The 21,051-nt window shown below is 26.5% G+C and overlaps 6 protein-coding genes across 7 annotated transcripts; 3 read left to right on the top strand and 3 right to left on the bottom strand.

Annotated features, from left to right (window-relative positions):
• The first annotated feature begins 60 nt into the window (after positions 1-60).
• Positions 61-1,111, top strand: fs(2)ltoPP43 (female sterile (2) ltoPP43). The gene is made up of 3 exons (XM_011498185.1): positions 61-251; positions 342-587; positions 662-1,111. Exons 1-3 carry the CDS (start codon positions 105-107, stop codon positions 1,085-1,087), a joined length of 819 nt encoding a protein of 272 aa, XP_011496487.1. The 5' UTR covers positions 61-104; the 3' UTR covers positions 1,088-1,111.
• Positions 1,112-1,394: 283 nt separating this feature from the next.
• Positions 1,395-2,228, bottom strand: LOC105361215 (uncharacterized). The gene is made up of 4 exons (XM_011498325.1): positions 2,056-2,228; positions 1,776-1,983; positions 1,592-1,714; positions 1,395-1,518 (listed from the first exon to the last, which is right to left on the bottom strand). Exons 1-4 carry the CDS (start codon positions 2,111-2,113, stop codon positions 1,395-1,397), a joined length of 513 nt encoding a protein of 170 aa, XP_011496627.1. The 5' UTR covers positions 2,114-2,228.
• A 1,205-nt stretch (positions 2,229-3,433) lies between these two features.
• On the bottom strand, positions 3,434-6,437 carry LOC105361214 (putative uncharacterized protein DDB_G0282133). The gene is made up of 5 exons (XM_011498323.1): positions 6,182-6,437; positions 5,315-6,052; positions 4,768-4,905; positions 3,556-4,625; positions 3,434-3,472 (listed from the first exon to the last, which is right to left on the bottom strand). The coding sequence occupies exons 1-5, from the start codon at positions 6,435-6,437 to the stop codon at positions 3,434-3,436; spliced, it is 2,241 nt and encodes a 746-aa protein (XP_011496625.1).
• A 5,406-nt stretch (positions 6,438-11,843) lies between these two features.
• On the top strand, positions 11,844-13,297 carry CIA30 (complex I intermediate-associated protein 30). Its single transcript, XM_011498321.1, has 3 exons — positions 11,844-12,278; positions 12,709-13,211; positions 13,293-13,297. The coding sequence occupies exons 1-3, from the start codon at positions 11,917-11,919 to the stop codon at positions 13,295-13,297; spliced, it is 870 nt and encodes a 289-aa protein (XP_011496623.1). The 5' UTR covers positions 11,844-11,916.
• CLS (cardiolipin synthase) lies at positions 13,267-15,485 on the bottom strand. Of its 2 annotated transcripts, XM_011498183.1 has the most exons (3): positions 14,638-15,027; positions 14,224-14,481; positions 13,267-13,604 (listed from the first exon to the last, which is right to left on the bottom strand). In XM_011498183.1, exons 1-3 carry the CDS (start codon positions 14,962-14,964, stop codon positions 13,326-13,328), a joined length of 864 nt encoding a protein of 287 aa, XP_011496485.1. In that variant the 5' UTR covers positions 14,965-15,027; the 3' UTR covers positions 13,267-13,325. The 2 variants fall into 2 exon arrangements, 1 of the variants encoding a protein (XP_011496485.1); XR_912822.1 differs by lacking the exons at positions 13,267-13,604; positions 14,638-15,027 and adding an exon at positions 15,130-15,485 and having other exon boundaries at positions 14,404-14,481.
• A 1,332-nt stretch (positions 15,486-16,817) lies between these two features.
• Positions 16,818-20,600, top strand: PNPase (polyribonucleotide nucleotidyltransferase 1). The gene is made up of 6 exons (XM_011498182.1): positions 16,818-16,932; positions 17,130-18,044; positions 18,367-18,734; positions 19,053-19,213; positions 19,300-19,611; positions 20,186-20,600. The coding sequence occupies exons 2-6, from the start codon at positions 17,137-17,139 to the stop codon at positions 20,570-20,572; spliced, it is 2,136 nt and encodes a 711-aa protein (XP_011496484.1). The 5' UTR covers positions 16,818-16,932; positions 17,130-17,136; the 3' UTR covers positions 20,573-20,600.
• The last annotated feature ends 451 nt before the right edge of the window (positions 20,601-21,051 follow it).

Genomic DNA, 21,051 nt, shown 5'->3' with positions numbered 1-21,051 from the left:
ACATTACAGACTTTTGAATTTTCTAACCTCTTGTGTCACACAACAACTTGTCGGTTTAATCTTTTAACACGATTGACGTTTATATCAGTTGGTGTAAATAAAAAATGGCAGCAATTTTACGAGTGAAGCGGAAAAAGGATGAAGAACCATTGGATGCTCTTTTGATTTCATGTAAACGACAGAAAATAGAATCCGATGAAATCACCCCGTTAACTGCAATCGTCAAATTTGCAGGAACTGTTGAAAAACAAGTATAATACAATATATTTCTTTTAAGTTTAAGTCTAATTTTTATTCATAAATTTTTATTGTACATTGTTATGCATTTGATGTAATTTTAGGAAGATAGTATTGTCAAACACATAACGAAAACTTTCAGTAAAGATGTTTTAAAAAATAACTTTAAGCAGCATATCGTTGATATTACAAAAAAGGCACGAGAGAAAACAAGGCAAGAATCTAATGAAAATCGGTATAAAATTATTAGTAATTTGCGTTCATTAGATACTTCTTTGGTTGAAAATTTTGAAGAAAGTATTGTTAATATTATCGACGTAGAAGATACTAAGGCCATTGTTAACGATAAGGTTAATAATATTCATTTAGTTGCAATTATAAGTGATTGGATTTATTGTAATAATTGTATTTTTTGTATTTGTAGACCGACATTGACTACGTTTATGATTTATATTATACTCAAACAGAAGAAGTCTTACAACTTGAAAATTTATTATCCGTTCAACCTGTGGAAAATGATTTGGTTTTCGAGGATTATTATAATAAAGAAAATGAAGACGAGGGCGACTCGGAAGATTCAAATTCCGAGTCAAATTGGAAAAATGATTATCCAGATTCGGACAATTCTGAAGAATCATTTGCAGAAAATAGTATAAAAAATGCCATGAGGAATTTAGATATTGAAAATACGTTATCAAGTGATAGCGATGACATTGTTTATGGGCTCGATGAGCATGACGTGGACAAATATGGATATATGTATGCAAAGTATAAAGCAAGAATGATGGAAGAAGAAAATAGCGATAATGCAGCTGATTTCAATTGTGATAGTGATGATAGCGATGCATGAACATTGCTTTAATGAACAATAAATGGTTATCTATGTAGTGCAGTTTGAATTGTAAATGAATAATATCATTGAAATTTATAATTAAACTGAAATTAATTTGTACTATTATTTAGTTGCGTGTAGCTATTAAGGATGTATATAAATTTATAATAGTTCATGTAGATGTTGATTATTGTTTACATAATAAATGCGCTTTTCTATAATCACATATAAATTTATTTACAAAATATATTTTACAGTCTTATTGAATTATTTGAAAAATTATACAAAATTGTAGAAACTTAATTTAACATAAATTCATAATTTATTATCTATTTAAACATGTAGATTCTTCCATCAGTGTAATATAGTCTTTAATATCATTTATATATCTGCTTAGAAATTTATAATCTCTTTTTATGTTTATTATTAATTGCATAATATCGGTTTTTCTGTAAAACAAAGACAATGAATTTAGCATTTGAAGCGCCATTGATTTATAAAAGTAGAGAGCTCAGAGTTTACCTAATATCACCTAAAATGCATGCTACATTAATATCATTTGGACCGATTTCTTTAAAAATCTTTATTATTAATGAGACTTTTAATATTATATTTGCCTTCCTAGATGCTACCATAAAATTTATCCTAAAAAGAAAATTTTATTAATAATATTCTATAAATTTATAAACGTATGTCCATGGCTTACCTTTCATTATCTATGCTTAATAGATGTAATGCTTCTATTCGTTTCAGATCGAACATAAAATTCATAGCAAAAATAACTTCACTCGATATGTATTCTAGTAATGGTAAAATATGTTCATACATTTTATATTTTTCTAACATTTCTGTTGGTTTCAATTTTAACAATAATAGATTATGTACAACTTTTAGTAAATTATTTTTTGAATTGGCTGGAACAAATGAATTTTTATTCTTAATTAAAATTAAATTAGTTTAATAAATAAAATTAATAAAATAATTACCAGAAAGTCGTGAGAAAACTTCTAATTGTTTGATATCTTGAACGAAGGCATTTTTCATATCATTTAATCTTATAACAATTACAAATGACTTTGTTATAAAATCTATTATAATCGTTTTTTCACTTATTGTTCGTATGGACCAAATGCAGTCATTCCTAAAATATAATAATTCTAAATTAAATCCAAAAAACATTACTGTATGTAATATTATTCTTTCGGTACATGCCTTTTTTCATAATTTTTAATATCTTCTATCAATAATAAAATAGGTGCAAGGGATTTCTCCATTTCGTTATTTTCACAAATTGCAGGATTATTAATTTGTTTACGGCTACAAATTTTCACAGGAGATCGTTTGCATAATTTCTTTCGTAATTGTTCGGACAAACTGTCTGAATCGCTACTCGAGTTTCTTTTTAAATTTTCTGTTAAAGTTTCTTGATTACTCTCTAAATGCTCCATTTTTGTGTTGTTATTTTTTGCTTCCAAAATCAATGAATTCGTATGTTTTTCATTCAAATCTTGTGACAATGTATTTGAACGATCATTTTCAAATGACATATTTTTACATGAATCATCTTGAATACTATCCGAGCATAAAAACGATGGAGGTTCAATTTCTTCAAGCTCTTTCGAATAATTTTCTGGTAATAAATAGATTTTCTCACTAATCTCCATATCCCTTTTATCTAAATAATCTTCGGCGGTACAGTTGACTTCACCGTCATTCGGAATTATAGGGATTTCCATATTTTCAATTACATTCTCTGTCTTATTTCGCTGATAATCATCGCCCGTATCAGTTGTTATACTTTCATTTTCATCCCGAGTATTTAAACATACAATTTTTGTTTTATTAAATTCAATTTCATTGTTTATATCAGTACGCGAATCAACGTGATATGTTTTATTCAATAAAGGATTATTTAAAACTTTTATTGTAGTTTTATCATTAATGATTAATGGATGTGATAATTCCGTTTTAAAACCCATAGTCGCTAACAATATATCTGTATTATCTGATGGTATTCTACTTAAAGTTTGCTCCGATTTTAATATTTCATTATTTTTATCTTTATCAGGATTAATAGAAATTTCCATAGAAGTATTCATAATTTCACTTAAATTTGATGCAATGTTATTTTTATTTAATGATGTTTCATTTAATTTTTTCACTTGTTTATTGGTGTTTAATGATTTGGGCAGGTCAGTAGTTAATTCCATTGAAGTATCGTGATAAATTTGAATTTCCCTATTTTTAAATCTTTCATTTTCTGTATTATCACAAATATTTCGTTGTACATCGGTACGGGTATTTACACCATCAGATAATGTTTTATTATTCCGATCGTAATGATCGATTCTCTCATGCATTTCCCTAGTACAGTTTGCAGCACATGTCTGACTTCTTGATGGACTTAAGTCATAATGCGTATTATTAATATTGCCGATTGGCAGTTTTATTATAGCTTGTGAATTAGTCGTATGTACGGATGAAACCTTGCGATTGCTTTCATTATTAATGTTATGAAAATTATTGGCAATTTTAATAGATGGATTAACACTGGAAACATAATCTGAAACATTATTACGATAAACCGATTTATTTGGGGATTCTAAATTTTTACGCATCTCTATTGAATCATCATGATAAACTGTAACTTTATCGCACCGTTGCTGATATTTTTCATAATCGAAATTTTTTCCTTTTACACAATTATCTACCGGATTCGTTTGTATTGCTGAAAAATTTTTATCTCGTTCCCCGCTATCGGCATCGCAAAATACTTGAAAATTACTTCCTTTATTAAAACTTTCGCAAGCTCCTATACGATTATTAAAATCTTCTTTTTCTTCGGAAAAAGTATTGCTTGTGTGTGTCGGTTGTTGCTGAAAATTCGTATTATTTTTAAATGAATTTCTGTGCACGCTTGCATCATTATATAATGAAATGTAGTTATTTTGTACGGATTCGCTTCTAGAGCATCTCAGAGTTGGTAAATTCATAGACGCACATAAAGTATTTAATTCATCTGATGTTATTCTATGAAATGATTCTTCCCTATTACTATATCTAATCGAAGGCTCGTAATTATTTTCTTTGTTAAAATTTTTTGAGCCATTTATAGAATTTGACATCATATCAATGTTACTTGATAAAATACTTTGATTAGTATAGTGATTCAATTTTGTTAAGTTGTTTGTAGAATTCGTTAAGATTGTAGGTCCTAAGGTATCCTCCATTGAAATATCATGAAAAACTTGTATAGAATCACGTTCAACTTGTTGACAGCTTGCATTTTTTTTATTACTGTTTACGTTATCACTTCTGTCATCTTCCAATTCAGGTGAAGCTTCTAATGTATTTCGCAAGGTGTCTAGTCTATCGTAAGAAAATTGCACAGTTTTAACGACCAATGCATTATCATTTCCTTTATGTATATTATGCTTAGGTTGAGATGAAATACTAGGCAACCCTAATGTCATTTCCATAGATGAATCATGATAAATATTCCTTGAATCTATCTGCAAGTCTTCCTTAATTTTATTATCTTGTAAATACGGATCGCCTTTAAATGAAGAAAATATTGGGATGTTAGGAATTTGGAGTTATAATCAATGTGTTTAATATTCGACAAAATTGATATTGCATTTGAGTTTCTTTACTAAGTATAATTTTTGTGTGAATAAGAGATGGTTATTTACAATTACCTGTAGCGATAGCTTCTGTCAGTTCCATTGATTTATTTAAAAATATCTTTGTATTTTCATCATCGTTTGGATTATAATTTTCCTTCTTCGAATCGAAAGCAGAAATTGATTTGCCAGTTTGAATATTTTTTGTAACATCTGTCGATTTATTTAAAGCAATTTATACATTATCATTGGCATTTTTTGAGAATTTTGGAATTTTCTTATCGGATTGTATAATTTAAGATATTGATTATGAAGGAATTTTATTTAAAATAGACATATTTTTCTCCATAAAGCTTATTTATAAAAATTTATTTTTACATTTCATTAGTTTTTTTAAGGATTAATTTTAATAAAAAATATAGAGGTTCGCGCAAGAATTTATTCTTAGATGTAAGAATTTCTCGAAAAAAAAAAATAAAAATAAAAATAAAATAACTAAATCAAATTTTGGACAAACATCTGTTATAAACGACAATAGAATAAATACGTATTTTAATACGTAACTATAATTTTTAAAATCATTATTTTCTTAAGGTGCGAAAATATTTAATATTTTACATACCTGAGTTAGTTTCATTAATAAATGGATGTACATGATTAATTTTGGAAGTATCGACTGACATATTTAATTCATTGTTTGTTTCATGCGTTGATTTATATAGTAGGTTTTCTGCAGATCTACTATACCGATTAGTTGTAGTAAACTCAGAATGTTTATCTAACGATGTATTTTTCATTATTTTCAAACTTTCATCTGATTTTGTATTGCCAATGAAATTTCGTTCTGATGGCAATGTTGAAATATTTTTGTTAATTTGTTCAAAAACTGGAAATATTTTGGATGCAAGAGTATTACAAAGTGCATTTTTATCTAATGATGCATCCAAGTTTTTTATAATACTACATCTAGGGAGTTCACTATCCATGTGAAATGTTGAGCATTTATTATTTTTCATCCTTGCATTATTACATATTGATGTTCTTTCATGTAATAAGCCTTGTAGATTATTGTCAGTATTAGTAGCATTGAACTTGCCAACATTATGAATTGGAGTGAATTCAGTTAACTCCATTGGCTTATCAGGCAATCTTTTACTTGTACATGTAGATTTACAAACAATTTTATTTATATTATTTTCAGATTCATGAATTCTGTGATGAATTGGAACTGCTTCTGTTAATTCGTTAGAATTATTTAAGAACATATTTGTTTTCTCCTTTTCTGTTTCATCTAATTTATTTTCTATATTAATAGCAGCTTGACGATTCTTGTCATAAATTGTATCTGTCATTAAACTTGCTATTGATTTATTCATAAAATTATTACCTCGATCTTGTATTAATTTGGAAGAATTATCAATTATTTTTTCATTATTATCATGAATTTTCTCTAATTTGTTATCGATTAACATTTCTGTATTAGCATTACGCTTAATGATTGTATTATTTGTCAAATTCTTCATAAAAATGTCTTGGTTTTCTTGATTATTAGGCATTATATTTACTGTATTTACGTTAAGATAATTCTTATGAACAGGAACGACTTCTGCTATTTCCATTGATTTGTTGTTAAAATGTTTACTTTTATCTTGTGTTATTTGTTCCTCATCAGGAAGTTTAATCACTTTATTATTAAGACATTCGTTGATTGGTTTCGGGAATTGAACTGCTTCTGTTAATTCCATTGAATTATTTAAATACAATTTAGTTCTATTCTTCGTGTTTACATCATGTACCTTTTCATTCTTAGTTGACGGTTGATAACTTTTATTACAAATAGGAATCGTTTCACTTATCTCCATTGATTGGTTATTAAAATGTTTAGTTTTATCTTGTATTATCTGATCGGGAAGTTCAACCACTTTATCAAGACATTCGTTGATTGGTTTCGGGAATTGAACTGCTTCTGTTAATTCCATTGAATTATTTAAAAACAATTTAGTTCTATTCTTCGTGTTTACATCATGTACCTTTTCATTCTTAGTTGACGGTTGATAACTTTTATTACAAATAGGAATCGTTTCACTTATCTCCATTGATTTGTTATTAAATATTTTAGTTTTATCTTGTGTTATTTCATCAGGAAGTTTAATCACTTTATTATTAAGACATTCGTTGATTGGTTTCGGGAATTGAACTGCTTCTGTTAATTCCATTGAATTATTTAAAAACAATTTAGTTCTATTCTTCGTGTTTACATCATGTACCTTTTCATTCTTAGTTGACGGTTGATAACTTTTATTACAAATAGGAATCGTTTCACTTATCTCCATTGATTTGTTATTAAATATTTTAGTTTTATCTTGTGTTATTTCATCAGGAAGTTTAATCACTTTATTATTAAGACATTCGTTGATTGGTTTCGGGAATTGAACTGCTTCTGTTAATTCCATTGAATTATTTAAAAACAATTTAGTTCTATTCTTCGTGTTTACATCATGTACCTTTTCATTCTTAGTTGACGGTTGATAACTTTTATTACAAATAGGAATCGTTTCACTTATCTCCATTGATTTGTTATTAAATATTTTAGTTTTATCTTGTGTTATTTCATCAGGAAGTTTAATCACTTTATTATTAAGACATTCGTTGATTGGTTTCGGGAATTGAACTGCTTCTGTTAATTCCATTGAATTATTTAAAAACAATTTAGTTCTATTCTTCGTGTTTACATCATGTACCTTTTCATTCTTAGTTGAAGATTGATAACTTTCATTACAAATAGAAACAGCTTCGCTTATGTCCATTGATTTGTTATTAAAATTTTTAGTTTCTTCTTCCTTTTTATTAAACATTAGTATTTTATTGTATTCACTAGTTTCATCATTTTGACTACCAAGGAAAACTGTTTCTTTTACATTAATAGCTTTATCGGTAGATATTTTTGTTTGATCATCTATCATTTTATGTGATATATTTTTTACATCAGTACCAGACTGGTAATTCGTCTCATAAGTAGGAACATTTTTAATTATTTCCATTGAAATATTGGAAAGTATTTTTGGTGTTTTTTTCATTTCTTCGCATACTACTTGATTTGTACCAGCACCAAGTTGGTAATTCCTATTATAAACGGAGCCTGCTATAGGAATATTTATAGATTGATTAGATGAATTCTTAACATTATCTTGTAATACTTCACAGAATAATTTTTCTATCTTAGTATTAGTCTGATGATTTGTATTACAATTGGGAACCGCTTCTGTGATTTCCATTGATTTTTCAGAGGAAACTTTAGTTTGCTCTTGCATTGCTTTATGTTCGTTCAATTTATCGTGCACAATATTTATTCTTTCTATCAATTTGTTAGAAAAGTTTTTTATGTCTTTTGATAAATCGATAGTTTTGTTAATAATTTGATTATCAAAAGTATTATTGTACATATCTCTAGTAACTTTTACTGTTTTATTAATAGTTTCACTTTCATCAACAATTTTATGTTGTCTATTAGACTTTATCCAAGCGGAGCTTGGAAGAGTTGACGTGAATTTCGTTTGGATACTATTGGACAAATTTTCTTTATCTTGACAAGATTCTGAATAATATTTTATGTTTGTTGTTTTTTCTATTTGATTAATTATTGGCTTATTTAAACATTCATTTTCCAATAATGTCGAAATAACTGGAGTGAATTTGGTAGAATTACTTTCAGTATTAATATCTAATTTTATTTTTTGGCCAATATCAGACATTAAGGGAACATCTTCTATTATTTTTACAGAAGTACCTTGGGTGCAAGTTTGCGAAACCAGAACTGTGTCACCTAATGAACTAGCCACTTGATTACGGCAGTGCATATTTACTGATATATTTGTTGTTATGTCCATAACATCATTATAAAATATTGTAGAAAGAGCATTTTTATCTTTGTTTTGAATATCTGTAATTTTTGGATCAATATTATTAATCGTTCTATTAATTTCTACATGATCCTGTAACAAATAATCTTGTTTATTCTGATTAACCATTTGGATTTCTTTGCATTCAAGCTGATTATTTTGTAAAAATAATTGCACTGGAAAGTTTTCTTTATCATCACAAGGTACGCTAATGATCACTGGATGTTCATTGGTATTACTACAATTACTTTTTGTACTGCTCAAATCATGTTCTTCGTAGGTATCATCCCAAACACTTTCTGGTTCAGCTTCGTTACAAAATTCTCTAGAAATAACATAAAATTTTTAAATATTTTAAAATAACTTTAATAATGATATTTTGATTGTTAAATTAACAAATGATGGTGGTTATTACCTAATACGTCGATTTTTAGCAAAACTAACTCTTCTTTTAATTTTTACAGTTGGAGAATTTTCGGAGGAAGAAGAATTGGTGGCTACACATTGCAAAGGTTGACGTTGTTTTGGAAGTTTGAGTATCTGAAATATTTGCCCGATGATGTATATTAATTTTGTATAATTTTCTGCTTAAAATATGAATGAAAAATTAATGAACTATCGTATTAGTCAAAAAATGATATTACTTACGGACGACTGGCGAGAAACATTTTCTTGTTTCGAAAACTCCCTAAAACAACAAACAGTAAAAGATAAATAAAAAATAAATACATAAAAGGTTAAGTAAGAAAGTATTAAATGAATGTTAAGGCATTGAAATAATAAATAGACGAATTAAATAGTTAAAATAAATATTGAAAATATAGTTATATGAAATTAGTCTAATGTATGCTAACATTTTTATATAAGTTTTAATATTATTTCACTTTAACATTTATAACGGACACCGTACAACGCACGCCAAAATTCAAATCTGAAAACTGAAAAGAAATGTCAAACGTAATCATAATGGCGAGAGACTCAACATGGCCATCGACGCCAATTATAAAGAAACTGTTTCAGTAGGTAAAGTAGATTGTCGGGTATTCTATATTTGAATTTTTCTTTTCGGTCAATGCATTGGGGAAATTTCAAGGACGTTTTGTTTCTTTTTTTATTCTACAATTTTCAAAATTGACAACTCGTTAATGTCATCGCAGTGACAATGCATGCAATAGAATAATATAAAAAATAAAGCAGGATAACGTCTTTACATTAATTGCACTATTGCACTATTGCATAATGCATGCAAAAATCTGTTTCATTGCTTTCGCATGTCCTATAGGAGCAAATTAAATCTTAATTATCAGTTTGAAAAATAATCCTTACTTTATCTATGTATTCACAATATTCTTTAATATCTTTCAAGGTAGATGTGTTATTTTTTAAAATTTTTTTACGATTGTTACCACAAATCTATCATTATAAAAAGAATGCATTATTTTTACTTATTATTATGTATGTTTTGTCGTTATTATGAATAAAATAACATTGCTAATATTATAGAATTTTTAAAAATTGCAGATTTTACTTATTTTAGACACAATATTTGTTTAAAAAGAGCTAACTACATCTTATTCTTTTATTTTATTTTTAATTTCAAAAATGCTTTTAATTGATTAATTATCTTAGTGGTTTAAAAATTATACATACAATTATATTAATTATGAATAATTTTTCAAATCAACTTGTCGTAGTAAGTAAACATATAAATATTTTATTTATTATTTATAAAACAATTTTCTGCTATTAATAAAATACATTTACAATTGATTTTTATCGTAAAACTTCGATAAAAGTATTATTGTAATTGTAAAAATATTATATTTTAAAAATTATATTGTTTTTACGGCGTGAAAATTATAATAGAACATTTTCACTTTATATTTTCTTGATACTGGCATAAGAAACTTCCTAATTCACTTTGTGTTAAAGTCGCCGAGTTCAATTTAAAAATGATATTTTCAATAGAAATACTTTGTATTTTTGTTTTCCTTATTTGATCATTAATAATAACAACTTACTCGATTAAATAAACGTTTAATATATCGAATGCTAAAGAAGTCAGTTATTTAACTTTTATTAAGATCTTTTAATAATTATATTTGTATAAACGCCATTACTCTTATTAAATTAAACAAGGAATGATTGTACAATAAAATAATGATATACTTTATAACAAACATATATTATTTATATTATATATAATTAATTTATTTATAAGATTTATTTATTTATAATAATACATTATTGATAATATCGGAATGGAAGAATGGCTTGTAAATTTTCTTTTCTTCTTTTTGTTTTAATTAAAGAATTTTTTATCAAGTGTATAAAGCGAATTTTTTTCATCGGTTATTAAAAGGAGGGAGTTTCTATTCATTATAAAATTTCTGTCATTCTATTGTGAAACAATTTACGATAGTTTGTGTCTTACAATGACAATAAATAAAAATCTAAAATCCATCATTCTTTTATCATTTGATCATTCTCATGTTATAATGAAATTCAGTTAGCTTATTTATTTATTTGTAAAATTTCTAACACATTACAAAATTTTACTACTTCAAATTTTACCATTACTTTTTAAATTATGATATTGATTAATCTACGATATAAACTTATTTTTTAGCAAATCATTAATTTTAATTTGTATTTATCTATTAAGAAATTGCATTTCTTCACCATTAGAGAATTAGGTTATAGTTGAAAGAAAACAGAAATGAGTTTGAACGACGTGACGAGTACAATAGTTTCCAATGCATTGGAAAGTTTATTTCAAAGTTAATAGTAACTTTATTCTTAATATTTTAACGAATATTGATATTAGTATATTACACGACTACATATCTAATATATAACAATTCATAAAATATTTTCATATTTCTCCGAAAGATTAAGTAAAAAGATGAAAGCGCAAATGATCCGAGTACAGTAAGTCTAAACAAAATAAAAATATTAGGATTGATATTAAAACGTTGCTAGACTTGGGCATTGAAATTGAGCTCCAATTGAAAAAAAAAAAAAGTTCGAGCCGCAAAATTATCTATTCACTTGACATTTTTTCACTATCGGTAACACCATAACATTGTTACTCGTCTCCCCTAGTCCCCTCTTTAAACTGCAGTGCAGAACATAATATTAAAATATAATGTTTTATTCTGCTGTGAGTACATAGTACCATCTATAATACAGATAATATTTTAATTATTATAAAGAGTTTTATACGAGAGTATTAATAATTGGTCAGGAATAATAGCGTTACCACAATATTGTATTATAAGAATTGTTATCATAAACTGGTTAAAATTAATTGTACTTGTTAAGAATGAAGCTTTCAAGCCTTAAATTATTGACAAATATAGGAAAAAGAAATATTCATATATCCAAATGCACATCATTATTTTACGAAGATCCTGGAAAGCAGGGTTTACGAATAAAAAGTGATCGAGAGCTAGAATGGGAAAAAATGTCTTTTCTGAATAAATGCAGCATCGAATTAAATCTTTATAAAGAAGGAATAAAAGAAACAATTCAAAATTATATTAAAGACACGATTCGGGGTCCACAATATTTTATATATGATCATGAAGTTAATGTTGAGTGGAGATTTACAGGCGATAAAGTAGAATTGAACAATTGGATTGTATCATCGGATAAAGATTTTAATATGGGATATTCAACAGCACAGTAAGTAAAGTTTTCAAAGCTATCATCATTGATTATTTGAATCAATTTTGATCTATTAATTGAAGTGTAAATCATTGGTTTCATTGTACGCATGCAGTTAAATACATTTAATAACATATTTATCATATTATAATACATTATATTATATTCCTATGGTAAATGCAAAAATAGTAATCTATAATTGTTTCATTGTTGTATTAATTAATAAATTCATGGTAATATGAATAGTAAAATATAAAACAGTCGATATTACTCTTTTTTTTTATCTTATTTATTAAATATTCTTTTTTGAAAAATCAATAAAAATTTATATAGGTTTTATCAAATAGATTTTATATCTTCATTAAGTAATAAATTTAATATTTAATGTAACAGTTAATATTATACTATACTCCAATCAATTTTAATTTATGTAATGAAATATTTACAGATTAGAATATACACCCGAATCAAAAGGTATATTTCATGGATTTTTGGATATGAAATTACCAGCAGATGGAAAGCAGAAAAATACAGGGTTTTGTAATCTAAGAACAGTAGCAAGATTAGATCCTTTTAAAAATGTAGTGCCGTACGATTGGCATGCTTATAATCATTTAGTATTACATTTAAGAGGCGATGGACGAATATATACAATCAATTTACATATGGAAAGAACATTTGACATGTGTATGTATGATATTTATCAATATTTTATTTGGACTAGAGGTGGTCCATACTGGCAACACGTGAGAATACCATTTTCGAAATTCTTCTTTACCTATAAAGGTAGAATTCAATCTTTAACTACGGCTATGCCACGAAGCGAAGTAAAATTTATTAGTGTTACTATAGCAGATAAGATCGATGGTCCTTTCCAATTAGAAATTGATTATATTGGTGTTGAATATGATCCAACTCATATAGAGGAATGTGCATATGAAAATTATGATTGTAACGAATTGATAATATAAAACAGTTTTAGTTAATAAATATCACTAGACTATTATAAATTTTAAATAATATTTAATAAAGATTGATACAAAAATAACAGTTTTTGGTAGTTTTTTACTTCATTTTACAAGATTTCATTTGCATTTTATTATTTTTCATGAGCAATGTATATGTATTTTTTGATACAATATAACTTATACCGCTAGCAATGGTTGTTATTGCTGTGAAGTAACGAAACCCTTGGAGATACTTATGATCCAGAAAGTCGAAAACTGGAGCCGCCAGTGTTCCAGTAATTAATAATAACTGAACTACAGTATTAAATTTACTTATTGATGTTGGAGCTAGTTGTACCGTTGCATGTGTTATATCGAAAAATCTTGATAGTGTTTTCTGTAAAATTCATACTTATTTTTATTGATATAAATGAGAAACTCGTGTCTTTTGTTAAAGCAAAAAATTATTTTTACAAAATTATATTTTATGAAGATTTTAACAAGGGTAACAGTTATTGTACAAATAAACATATTTTTCATACTACGATAATAATAATAAATTTATAAAAATAATCTTTAATGCTTATAAAAATACTATATATTATTAAAAATTCAATTAAATTGAAAATCTGAACTCCAAGTCATTTACAACTGACAATATATTTGAATTGTATACAGCTAGATAATCTAATTAATAAATAAATTAAAAAAGAATTTAATTAATTTTAAATTATTTTCTTTTAATGTTTTTTTCAATGAGTTATAATATAGTTTTTATTTACCAATGTTTTTTTAATTTATCTTTAATGCCTTACATATTACAATTCATAGTATTACAAATAAAATTTATCAAAATTAAATAATATACATGTGTAAGAAATAAAAGTTTATAGTTATATAAACATTTTTGCACACATGTTAAATTGGTTCCTTACAGTGAAAAATTGTGGAATCAATTTTATAATAAAAAATTGTAAATATTTTAAATGATATATATATATACAGAATAAACTTACCGGTGCTGGCAGAGATCGATATCTAATATTCGATGCAGCAGCTACCAAAAAAATATCTCTTATAATTACAAGGCACGTAAGTGATTGAGGAATTAGTCCAACCCATGTTAATGATAAAAACATTGTTGAAATCAATAGTTTATCTGCTGCAGGATCAAGAAAACTACCAAGTTTCGAAGCTTGCGATGTCCATGTTCGTGCAATCCATCCATCAGTTAAATCCGAGAAACCAGCAAATCCAAAAAGCCATAAAGCTAACTGTAAGTTAAAATATTTTAACTTACTCTGACTGTACTAAAAACAACATTTTGTAAAATAATCATGTCTATTTTATATATTTAATCTTTTATTACAATATATTTGTATTATATTCTTATAAAATATTATATTTATATAATGAAACAGTTAATTTACTTGATAATCTTGCGATACTATAAGATAACTAAGACAGGGAGTAGCTAATATTCGTCCTAAAGATAGAAAGTTTGGAATAGTCCAAATATTCTCTCTTTCTATAATCTCTTCTACTATTTGTTTTTTTTGTTGAAATTCTTTGAAAAATCTAGCATTGATTTCTTTTCTTTTACTATATTGCTGCCATCTAATTTTTGTTTTTTTATTATACATATCATGTTTGTTTATGCAATAACATTGTGATTTACATTGATGAAAACATCTTTTTATGATATATCTATTAAGAATTTTGTATCGAGTAAACTGCAGTTGGCAAAAATAACTCATAACTAGCCAATATAAATACTTTAAAGTAATAGCATAAATAAGCCAAATAAGCTTATTATTCAATATGATAGGCATAAATTTGATTTATCCAAATGTTATATTAATTTTTTTTAAACACGTACAAAATTCTAATTTAAAAAAAGAAGTATATCTTATTTCTTTTACCAAGTCATTTAAACCAATTTGAGAATTTGTACATTGTGGGATATGAAAAAAACACTTGCTAAAATATTAATCAAAAACGTGTCATTCAATATTGTCAAATAATGCTAGTAAAAATGATGTAAATTAATTATGCTCGTGGAAATAGGGTTCTGCGATAAGTTTTACTTTTTCCGAAGCCGAGCCAGTGTAACTTCGCTGAATTTGCCTCTTTTTGAAGCATTTTGATTTTGCGCAGTAAAATTTGAAGTTAATTAGATTTGTACAGAAGGAACGGAACAAAATAATCGTTTCCGTAGGTTAGCCTCGATGATTGTTGATCTTCGTATTTCGTGTTATTGATTATTTTGTTGTCGAAATTAACATACATTGGATATTAAAATGATAACCAATCTAACCATATCAATTACATTATTAACTATATTATGACTTTCTATGTAAATTCAATGAATCTTTTCCTGCAACTTTATTTAAATGTCAGTTTATCTCTCTCACCGCTCCCAACCGCCGAAACGCGCAAACGCACATTGTTACACACGGGCATGCGCATCCGCATGCGTAGTGATGGGTTTACGATACAAGAGCAATATATAATTAGCATTTGCACTAAAGCGGGCACATGCATAGGCGAGTGCACGCACGCACACACGTGAGGCACGCGAGGCTTAGGAAGCGCGCATGTGGCTGGGAAGACCGTGAAGCAGATGACGATTCCTTAATGCCTTAAGCATAGACATCGGATAATCAACCCAAATATTATTCGTATGGTATCATGAATAGTTATTAAAATTCATGAACGCTAAATAGATTTGATAAAAGTATTGTAATATGTCACGTTATAATTATGTAAAGTACTTGGTAAAAATAAATTTAAATAACGAAATAAACTAGCGATAGTCAAAGAGAATAATAAAAATATTGTTAAAACCTTCTTGTTAAAATTTCTTCTGGATATTAGATGTATTAGAACACTTTCAATCGAACCTTTCGACATTAATAGAAAAGCAACGCTTAATGTAATTGATAAAATTATAAATAATGCGACATTAAATAATTCAGTCGTGCCGAAAATTTGATTACAACAATTTATTGATTTCTCATTTAGTTAAAAATATATTTATTTATATATAACTTCGATATTTTTTTCAGATTGTGGGCCAATGTGAATATTCTAAAAAAATCCGCTTGTTCGAATGAAAATTTCAAATGAGGCGGGGATACGACATAACCAATAAATACAGCTTACAGTCATGCGAAATTAAAAAAAAATTCCAATTCGCAGTATTATTCGAATTGCGTGTATGTCACTTTTATTATTTTGTACAATCCTCCCTTTATACGTCCTCTGGTTTATAATCTAATCAAGGACTTACTTCGAGTATTTGAAGAATTGAATTGAAAGTGCACATGTTTTGGCAAACACAATTAGCAAACCGGCTTCGATTGGCTAAAAGTGGTAGTAGTAAAACACAAAATAAAACGCACGTGGCATTCGTGTATAAATGATAATGTCAGTATAATAGATTAATCGTTAGTCCGGTACTTGAACAATAAATTAAAATTCTTAGAATATTAAGGATTGATCTTTATGTGCATAAGCATATGTATATATCCATATATACACATATGCATGCGTTTATAAAATGATAATAGATAATACGAGCATGATTAAGAAATAAACATGGCAATAATTAGATTTATAAAAGAGAACAAATTAATTTTTTTGCGTCATTATCAAAGACGCGAAAGTTATGCGTTGAAATCAGCTCTGCATACTAATGCAGAAATTGTACAATTTTCTAATGGGTATGTTGAATTCGAAAGCTTAAAATATTTAATAACCTTTCAATTACTTAGCGTTTGAAACAAAAAATTAGAAGCATCGGTTTGTTTTCGGAATTTCGAAATTAGAATATGATTACTAATTTATGTACCACATTTAATTAATAATTTTGATTGATACTAATCTTTTATAATATATATATTTATTAATATTGCTTTAGAAAAGTAATGAAAATTTCGACTGGAAAATATGCTCGTTTAGCTGATGGATGCTCGGTAGTCAATGTTGGAGATACCAGTGTCATGGTGACAACTGTTAGTAAATCTACAATTACCTTGACTAATTTTTTACCACTAATCGTAGATTATAAACAAAAGGCTGCTGCAGCAGGTCGTATTCCGACAAATTTTTTCAGAAGAGAATTGGGTTACAACGAGCATGAAATTTTAACTAGTAGGATAATCGATAGATCGGTACGCCCATTATTTCCAGACAAGTTTAGATACGAGACACAAATAATGTGTAATATGTTAGCCATAGATGGTAAAAATGATTCTGACATACTTGCAATCAATGGGGCTTCTGCTGCATTGGCTGTGTCAGATATTCCATGGAATGGTCCGGTAGGCGCTGTAAGACTTGGATTTATTGATAATGAAATTTTGATTAATCCAACTCGACAAGAGCAAAAACAAAGTATATTAAATCTTACGGTAACCGCCGCGTCTAAAAATTTAGTTATTATGCTTGATGGACGTGCAGAAAATATTATGATGCAAGATTTAAGAAAAGCATTAAAGATTGGAGTAAGAGAATGTCAAAATATTGTTCAAGGAATAGAAAGACTTCAAAAAAAGCATGGGAAACAAAAACGAACGATAGAACCTGTATCAGAAGCTCCGATAGAAATTGCCGAGTCTGTGCAATCTATTTCTGAAATGAAACTTCGTAAAATCTTTACAGATTTTCATCTTGATAAACAATCGAGAGATCAAGCTGTTAATGAGCTACGAAATGAAGTAATTTCAAATATAAAAATTAATCACAATTATACAGATACATCGGTAATTGGAGACATTTTCAGCACCATTACTAAGAATGTATTCAGATCTCTTATATTTGAAAGTAATTGTAGGTATGTTTTAGCAATATTTGATTTATAATTTTAAGGAAAATCGAACATATTTATTTAGAATAATAAAATGATCGCTTTATCTATTGATTTTTAAAAATTTCAAAGACAATTTTTTAAAAAATATTTTTAAACGACTGAATGAATTGCAAAAGTATTTTAATGCCTATGGATATATAGGATGGGTTTTTTTTTTTTTTTTTTTTTTTTTTTTTAATTTGAAAGTAAACTTTAAGTTTTAATAGTTTTATAAAGTAATTGAAATTTTTTTAAAGTTTTCCTCGATCATAATTTATTAGAGTAATTGAATTATTTATTTTGATAGGTGCGATGGCCGAAAAATTGAAGAAATTAGAAAAATTTCATGCGAAGTAGATTTATTCAAACCTCTTCATGGTTCCGCATTATTTCAAAGAGGCCAAACTCAAGTTCTTTGCACAGTAACACTTGATTCGCCAGATAGCAGTCTGAAAATGGATACCATATCAATGATAGAAAGTGGCATTAAAGAAAAAAATTTTTTTTTACATTATGAATTTCCCCCTTATGCCAATAATGAAACAGGAAAAACTGGCTTTAAAGGAAGAAGGGAGATGGGTCATGGAGTTCTTGCTGAAAGAGGATTGCAAGCTGTAGTTCCTAAAAACTTTCCATTTACAATTAGATTAACTAGCGAAGTTTTAGAATCAAATGGTGTAACTATATAATAATCACCTCTCTAGTTTTATTTATGATATTATCTATTTGTGAAATTTCTTACAAATATATTAAGAAATCTTTGAAGAAAATGATAAAGTATTATGTATACGTGATATTTAAGATAATAATTGAGTCAGTAATTTAAGAATCATAAATTAAAATTTGGAAGACAAAAGATAATTATAAAATACAACATAAAGATTATTATTATTCAATTTTCTATTTAATTTTACTTCATAAATTGCATAAATCATAAAAAATATTGATAATAAATTTGAATTTCGAAATAAAATGAATATAATCGATTTTAAGGTTCATCATCAATGGCTTCTGTGTGCGCTGGGAGTTTAGCTCTAATGGATTGTGGTGTTCCTATAGCTTCTCCTGTAGCTGGTGTTGCTATTGGTTTAATGACAAAATATGATAAAATTACAAAAAATATTACCGACTATAAAATTCTGACAGACATCTTAGTAAGTTTAATTTTATAATAATATCATTAGATAATAAATTGTTTGTTTGAAGATGAATTAATTTTAATATAAATTATACTTCATAGGGTATTGAAGATTACTTGGGAGATATGGATTTCAAAGTAGCAGGAACGAGAAAGGGACTTACATCTTTCCAAGCTGACATTAAAATTCCAGGTCTTCCATTAAAAATTTTGATGGAGAGTCTTGTGCAAGCTAACGATGCCAAAAATGTAATAATAAATATAATGAATAAAACGATATCATCGCCAAGATCTAAAGAAAAGGATAATATGCCAATTGTTGAATTAATCGAAATTGCTCCTCACCTTAAAGGAAAATTGATGGGTGTTGGTGGAAGTAATATAAAAAAAATATATATTCAAACTGGAGTTCATGTAAGATGCAAAACTTATTTCATTATATATTGATTAAGTTATTACTTTAAACAAAAGTTAAAATGAAATTTAATGGAATTTTTGCATGGCTTATAAGTAAGATAAAAAAATATTTTAACGAATATTATAATAACGAAAATTTTAATTTGAATGATTTTTGCATTCAAATTTTATCTAACTATTTAATTGATTAAAATACTTAATTTCAACACGTGTGTCAAATGGTATTTATTAAGTATTTATCAAACATTATTTTTAATAATTATTGTACCTAATGTATTACTATTAATTTTTAATTACTTTTAAATTATATTTTATATTTTTCATCAAACTATTAAATGTTTACAACTTTGCTTTGGCCTTTCTATATAATATTATTAATAAGAATTTGTTTAAATATCTAAATGTTTTGTCCTTATACTTTTGTTCCATTAAATATTCAATATTTCTTCAAATATATATATATATATATACATATAAATGATTTTCAATGTTTAAAACAAATTCTATTTACTTATTTTTGTTTGCAGTGTCAGTTTAATTAAGTAAATTTAATCATTTTTATCATTCGTAGATAAATGAACAAGAGCCTTCAAAATTCAGTATTTTTGCACCAAATGAAAATGCCATGAATGAAGCAAAAGAAATGATTGATAAGTTCATTAAAGTAGTATCTGAACCTCTATTGGAATTCGGAGGCATTTATACCGCAAAGATCGTTGAAATCAGAGAAAATGGCGTAATGATAATATTATATCCAACTATGCAACCAACGCTTCTTCATAATTCTCAATTAGATCAAAGAAAAATACTTCATCCAAGTGCATTAAATTTCGAAATTGGCACAGAAATACAAGTTAAATATTTCGGAAGAGATCCAGTTTCTGGTGTTATGAGAATATCGCGTAAAGTTCTTCAAACAACAAATGTACCATCTAAAAATTTTGTGGAATCGTCTTAATATAATATATTATTTAATTAATAAAAATTACGCAATTGATATTTTATAAGAATAAAATATCCTAGTTTTTTTAATGTTTATAAAAAAAAAAAAAAAAAAAAAAAAAAAAAAAAAAAAATTAAAATTACAGAAGAATGTAAAACAATCTAATATATATATATATATTTTAATACGAATATTTTAATAATGTACCGATTGACATTTTAAGTAAAACTTTTGTATAAAATTTTCCGATCTAATAGTACATATTATTATTTGCTATTACATATATATATGTTATTATTAATATTTTTAATCTGTTTCACTAATTGCAAGAGCAATAAATAAATAGTTCAACTTCTTCGTAAACCCTTTTAATTTTCAATTCTTGTTAAAAATAATTTACACTGTCTAACTATATGATAACAAACTTATGTTATCATTTTACAGTTAATATTTATGAAATACTCGTTTATAAAATTTTATAATATTAAACAAAT

Source organism: Ceratosolen solmsi, unplaced genomic scaffold, assembly GCF_000503995.2.
Source record: "Ceratosolen solmsi marchali unplaced genomic scaffold, CerSol_1.0 scaffold14, whole genome shotgun sequence".
NCBI lineage: Eukaryota > Metazoa > Arthropoda > Insecta > Hymenoptera > Agaonidae > Ceratosolen > Ceratosolen solmsi.
Note: the sequence above shows the minus strand (reverse complement) of the source record. Positions and strands in the feature narration are given on the sequence as shown.

What these genes read in the sequence shown, in the direction of transcription:
- PNPase (XM_011498182.1), top strand. Translation starts at nt 17,137, where the DNA reads ATGAAAATTTCGACTGGAAAATATGCTCGTTTAGCTGATGGATGCTCG. An exon ending in CGAAGTTTTAGAATCAAATG is followed by an intron (nt 18,735 to 19,052) that starts GTGTAACTATAT and finishes ATCGATTTTAAG; the next exon opens with GTTCATCATCAATGGCTTCT. An exon ending in AAATTCTGACAGACATCTTA is followed by an intron (nt 19,214 to 19,299) that starts GTAAGTTTAATT and finishes TATACTTCATAG; the next exon opens with GGTATTGAAGATTACTTGGG.
- CIA30 (XM_011498321.1), top strand. Translation starts at nt 11,917, where the DNA reads ATGAAGCTTTCAAGCCTTAAATTATTGACAAATATAGGAAAAAGAAAT. An exon ending in ATGGGATATTCAACAGCACA is followed by an intron (nt 12,279 to 12,708) that starts GTAAGTAAAGTT and finishes AAATATTTACAG; the next exon opens with ATTAGAATATACACCCGAAT.
- LOC105361214 (XM_011498323.1), bottom strand. Translation starts at nt 6,437, where the DNA reads ATGGAATTAACAGAAGCAGTTCAATTCCCGAAACCAATCAACGAATGT. An exon ending in GACAGAAGCTATCGCTACAG is followed by an intron (nt 4,626 to 4,767) that starts GTAATTGTAAAT and finishes CTTCATTTAAAG; the next exon opens with GCGATCCGTATTTACAAGAT. An exon ending in ATAATGAAAGCAATCGCAAG is followed by an intron (nt 3,473 to 3,555) that starts GTTTCATCCGTA and finishes TTATGACTTAAG; the next exon opens with TCCATCAAGAAGTCAGACAT.
- LOC105361215 (XM_011498325.1), bottom strand. Translation starts at nt 2,113, where the DNA reads ATGAAAAATGCCTTCGTTCAAGATATCAAACAATTAGAAGTTTTCTCA. An exon ending in AGTTTTCTCACGACTTTCTG is followed by an intron (nt 1,984 to 2,055) that starts GTAATTATTTTA and finishes CATTTGTTCCAG; the next exon opens with CCAATTCAAAAAATAATTTA. An exon ending in TTAAGCATAGATAATGAAAG is followed by an intron (nt 1,715 to 1,775) that starts GTAAGCCATGGA and finishes TTTTCTTTTTAG; the next exon opens with GATAAATTTTATGGTAGCAT.
- CLS (XM_011498183.1), bottom strand. Translation starts at nt 14,964, where the DNA reads ATGAGTTATTTTTGCCAACTGCAGTTTACTCGATACAAAATTCTTAAT. An exon ending in TAGTATCGCAAGATTATCAA is followed by an intron (nt 14,482 to 14,637) that starts GTAAATTAACTG and finishes TTTAACTTACAG; the next exon opens with TTAGCTTTATGGCTTTTTGG. An exon ending in ATCGATCTCTGCCAGCACCG is followed by an intron (nt 13,605 to 14,223) that starts GTAAGTTTATTC and finishes TGAATTTTACAG; the next exon opens with AAAACACTATCAAGATTTTT.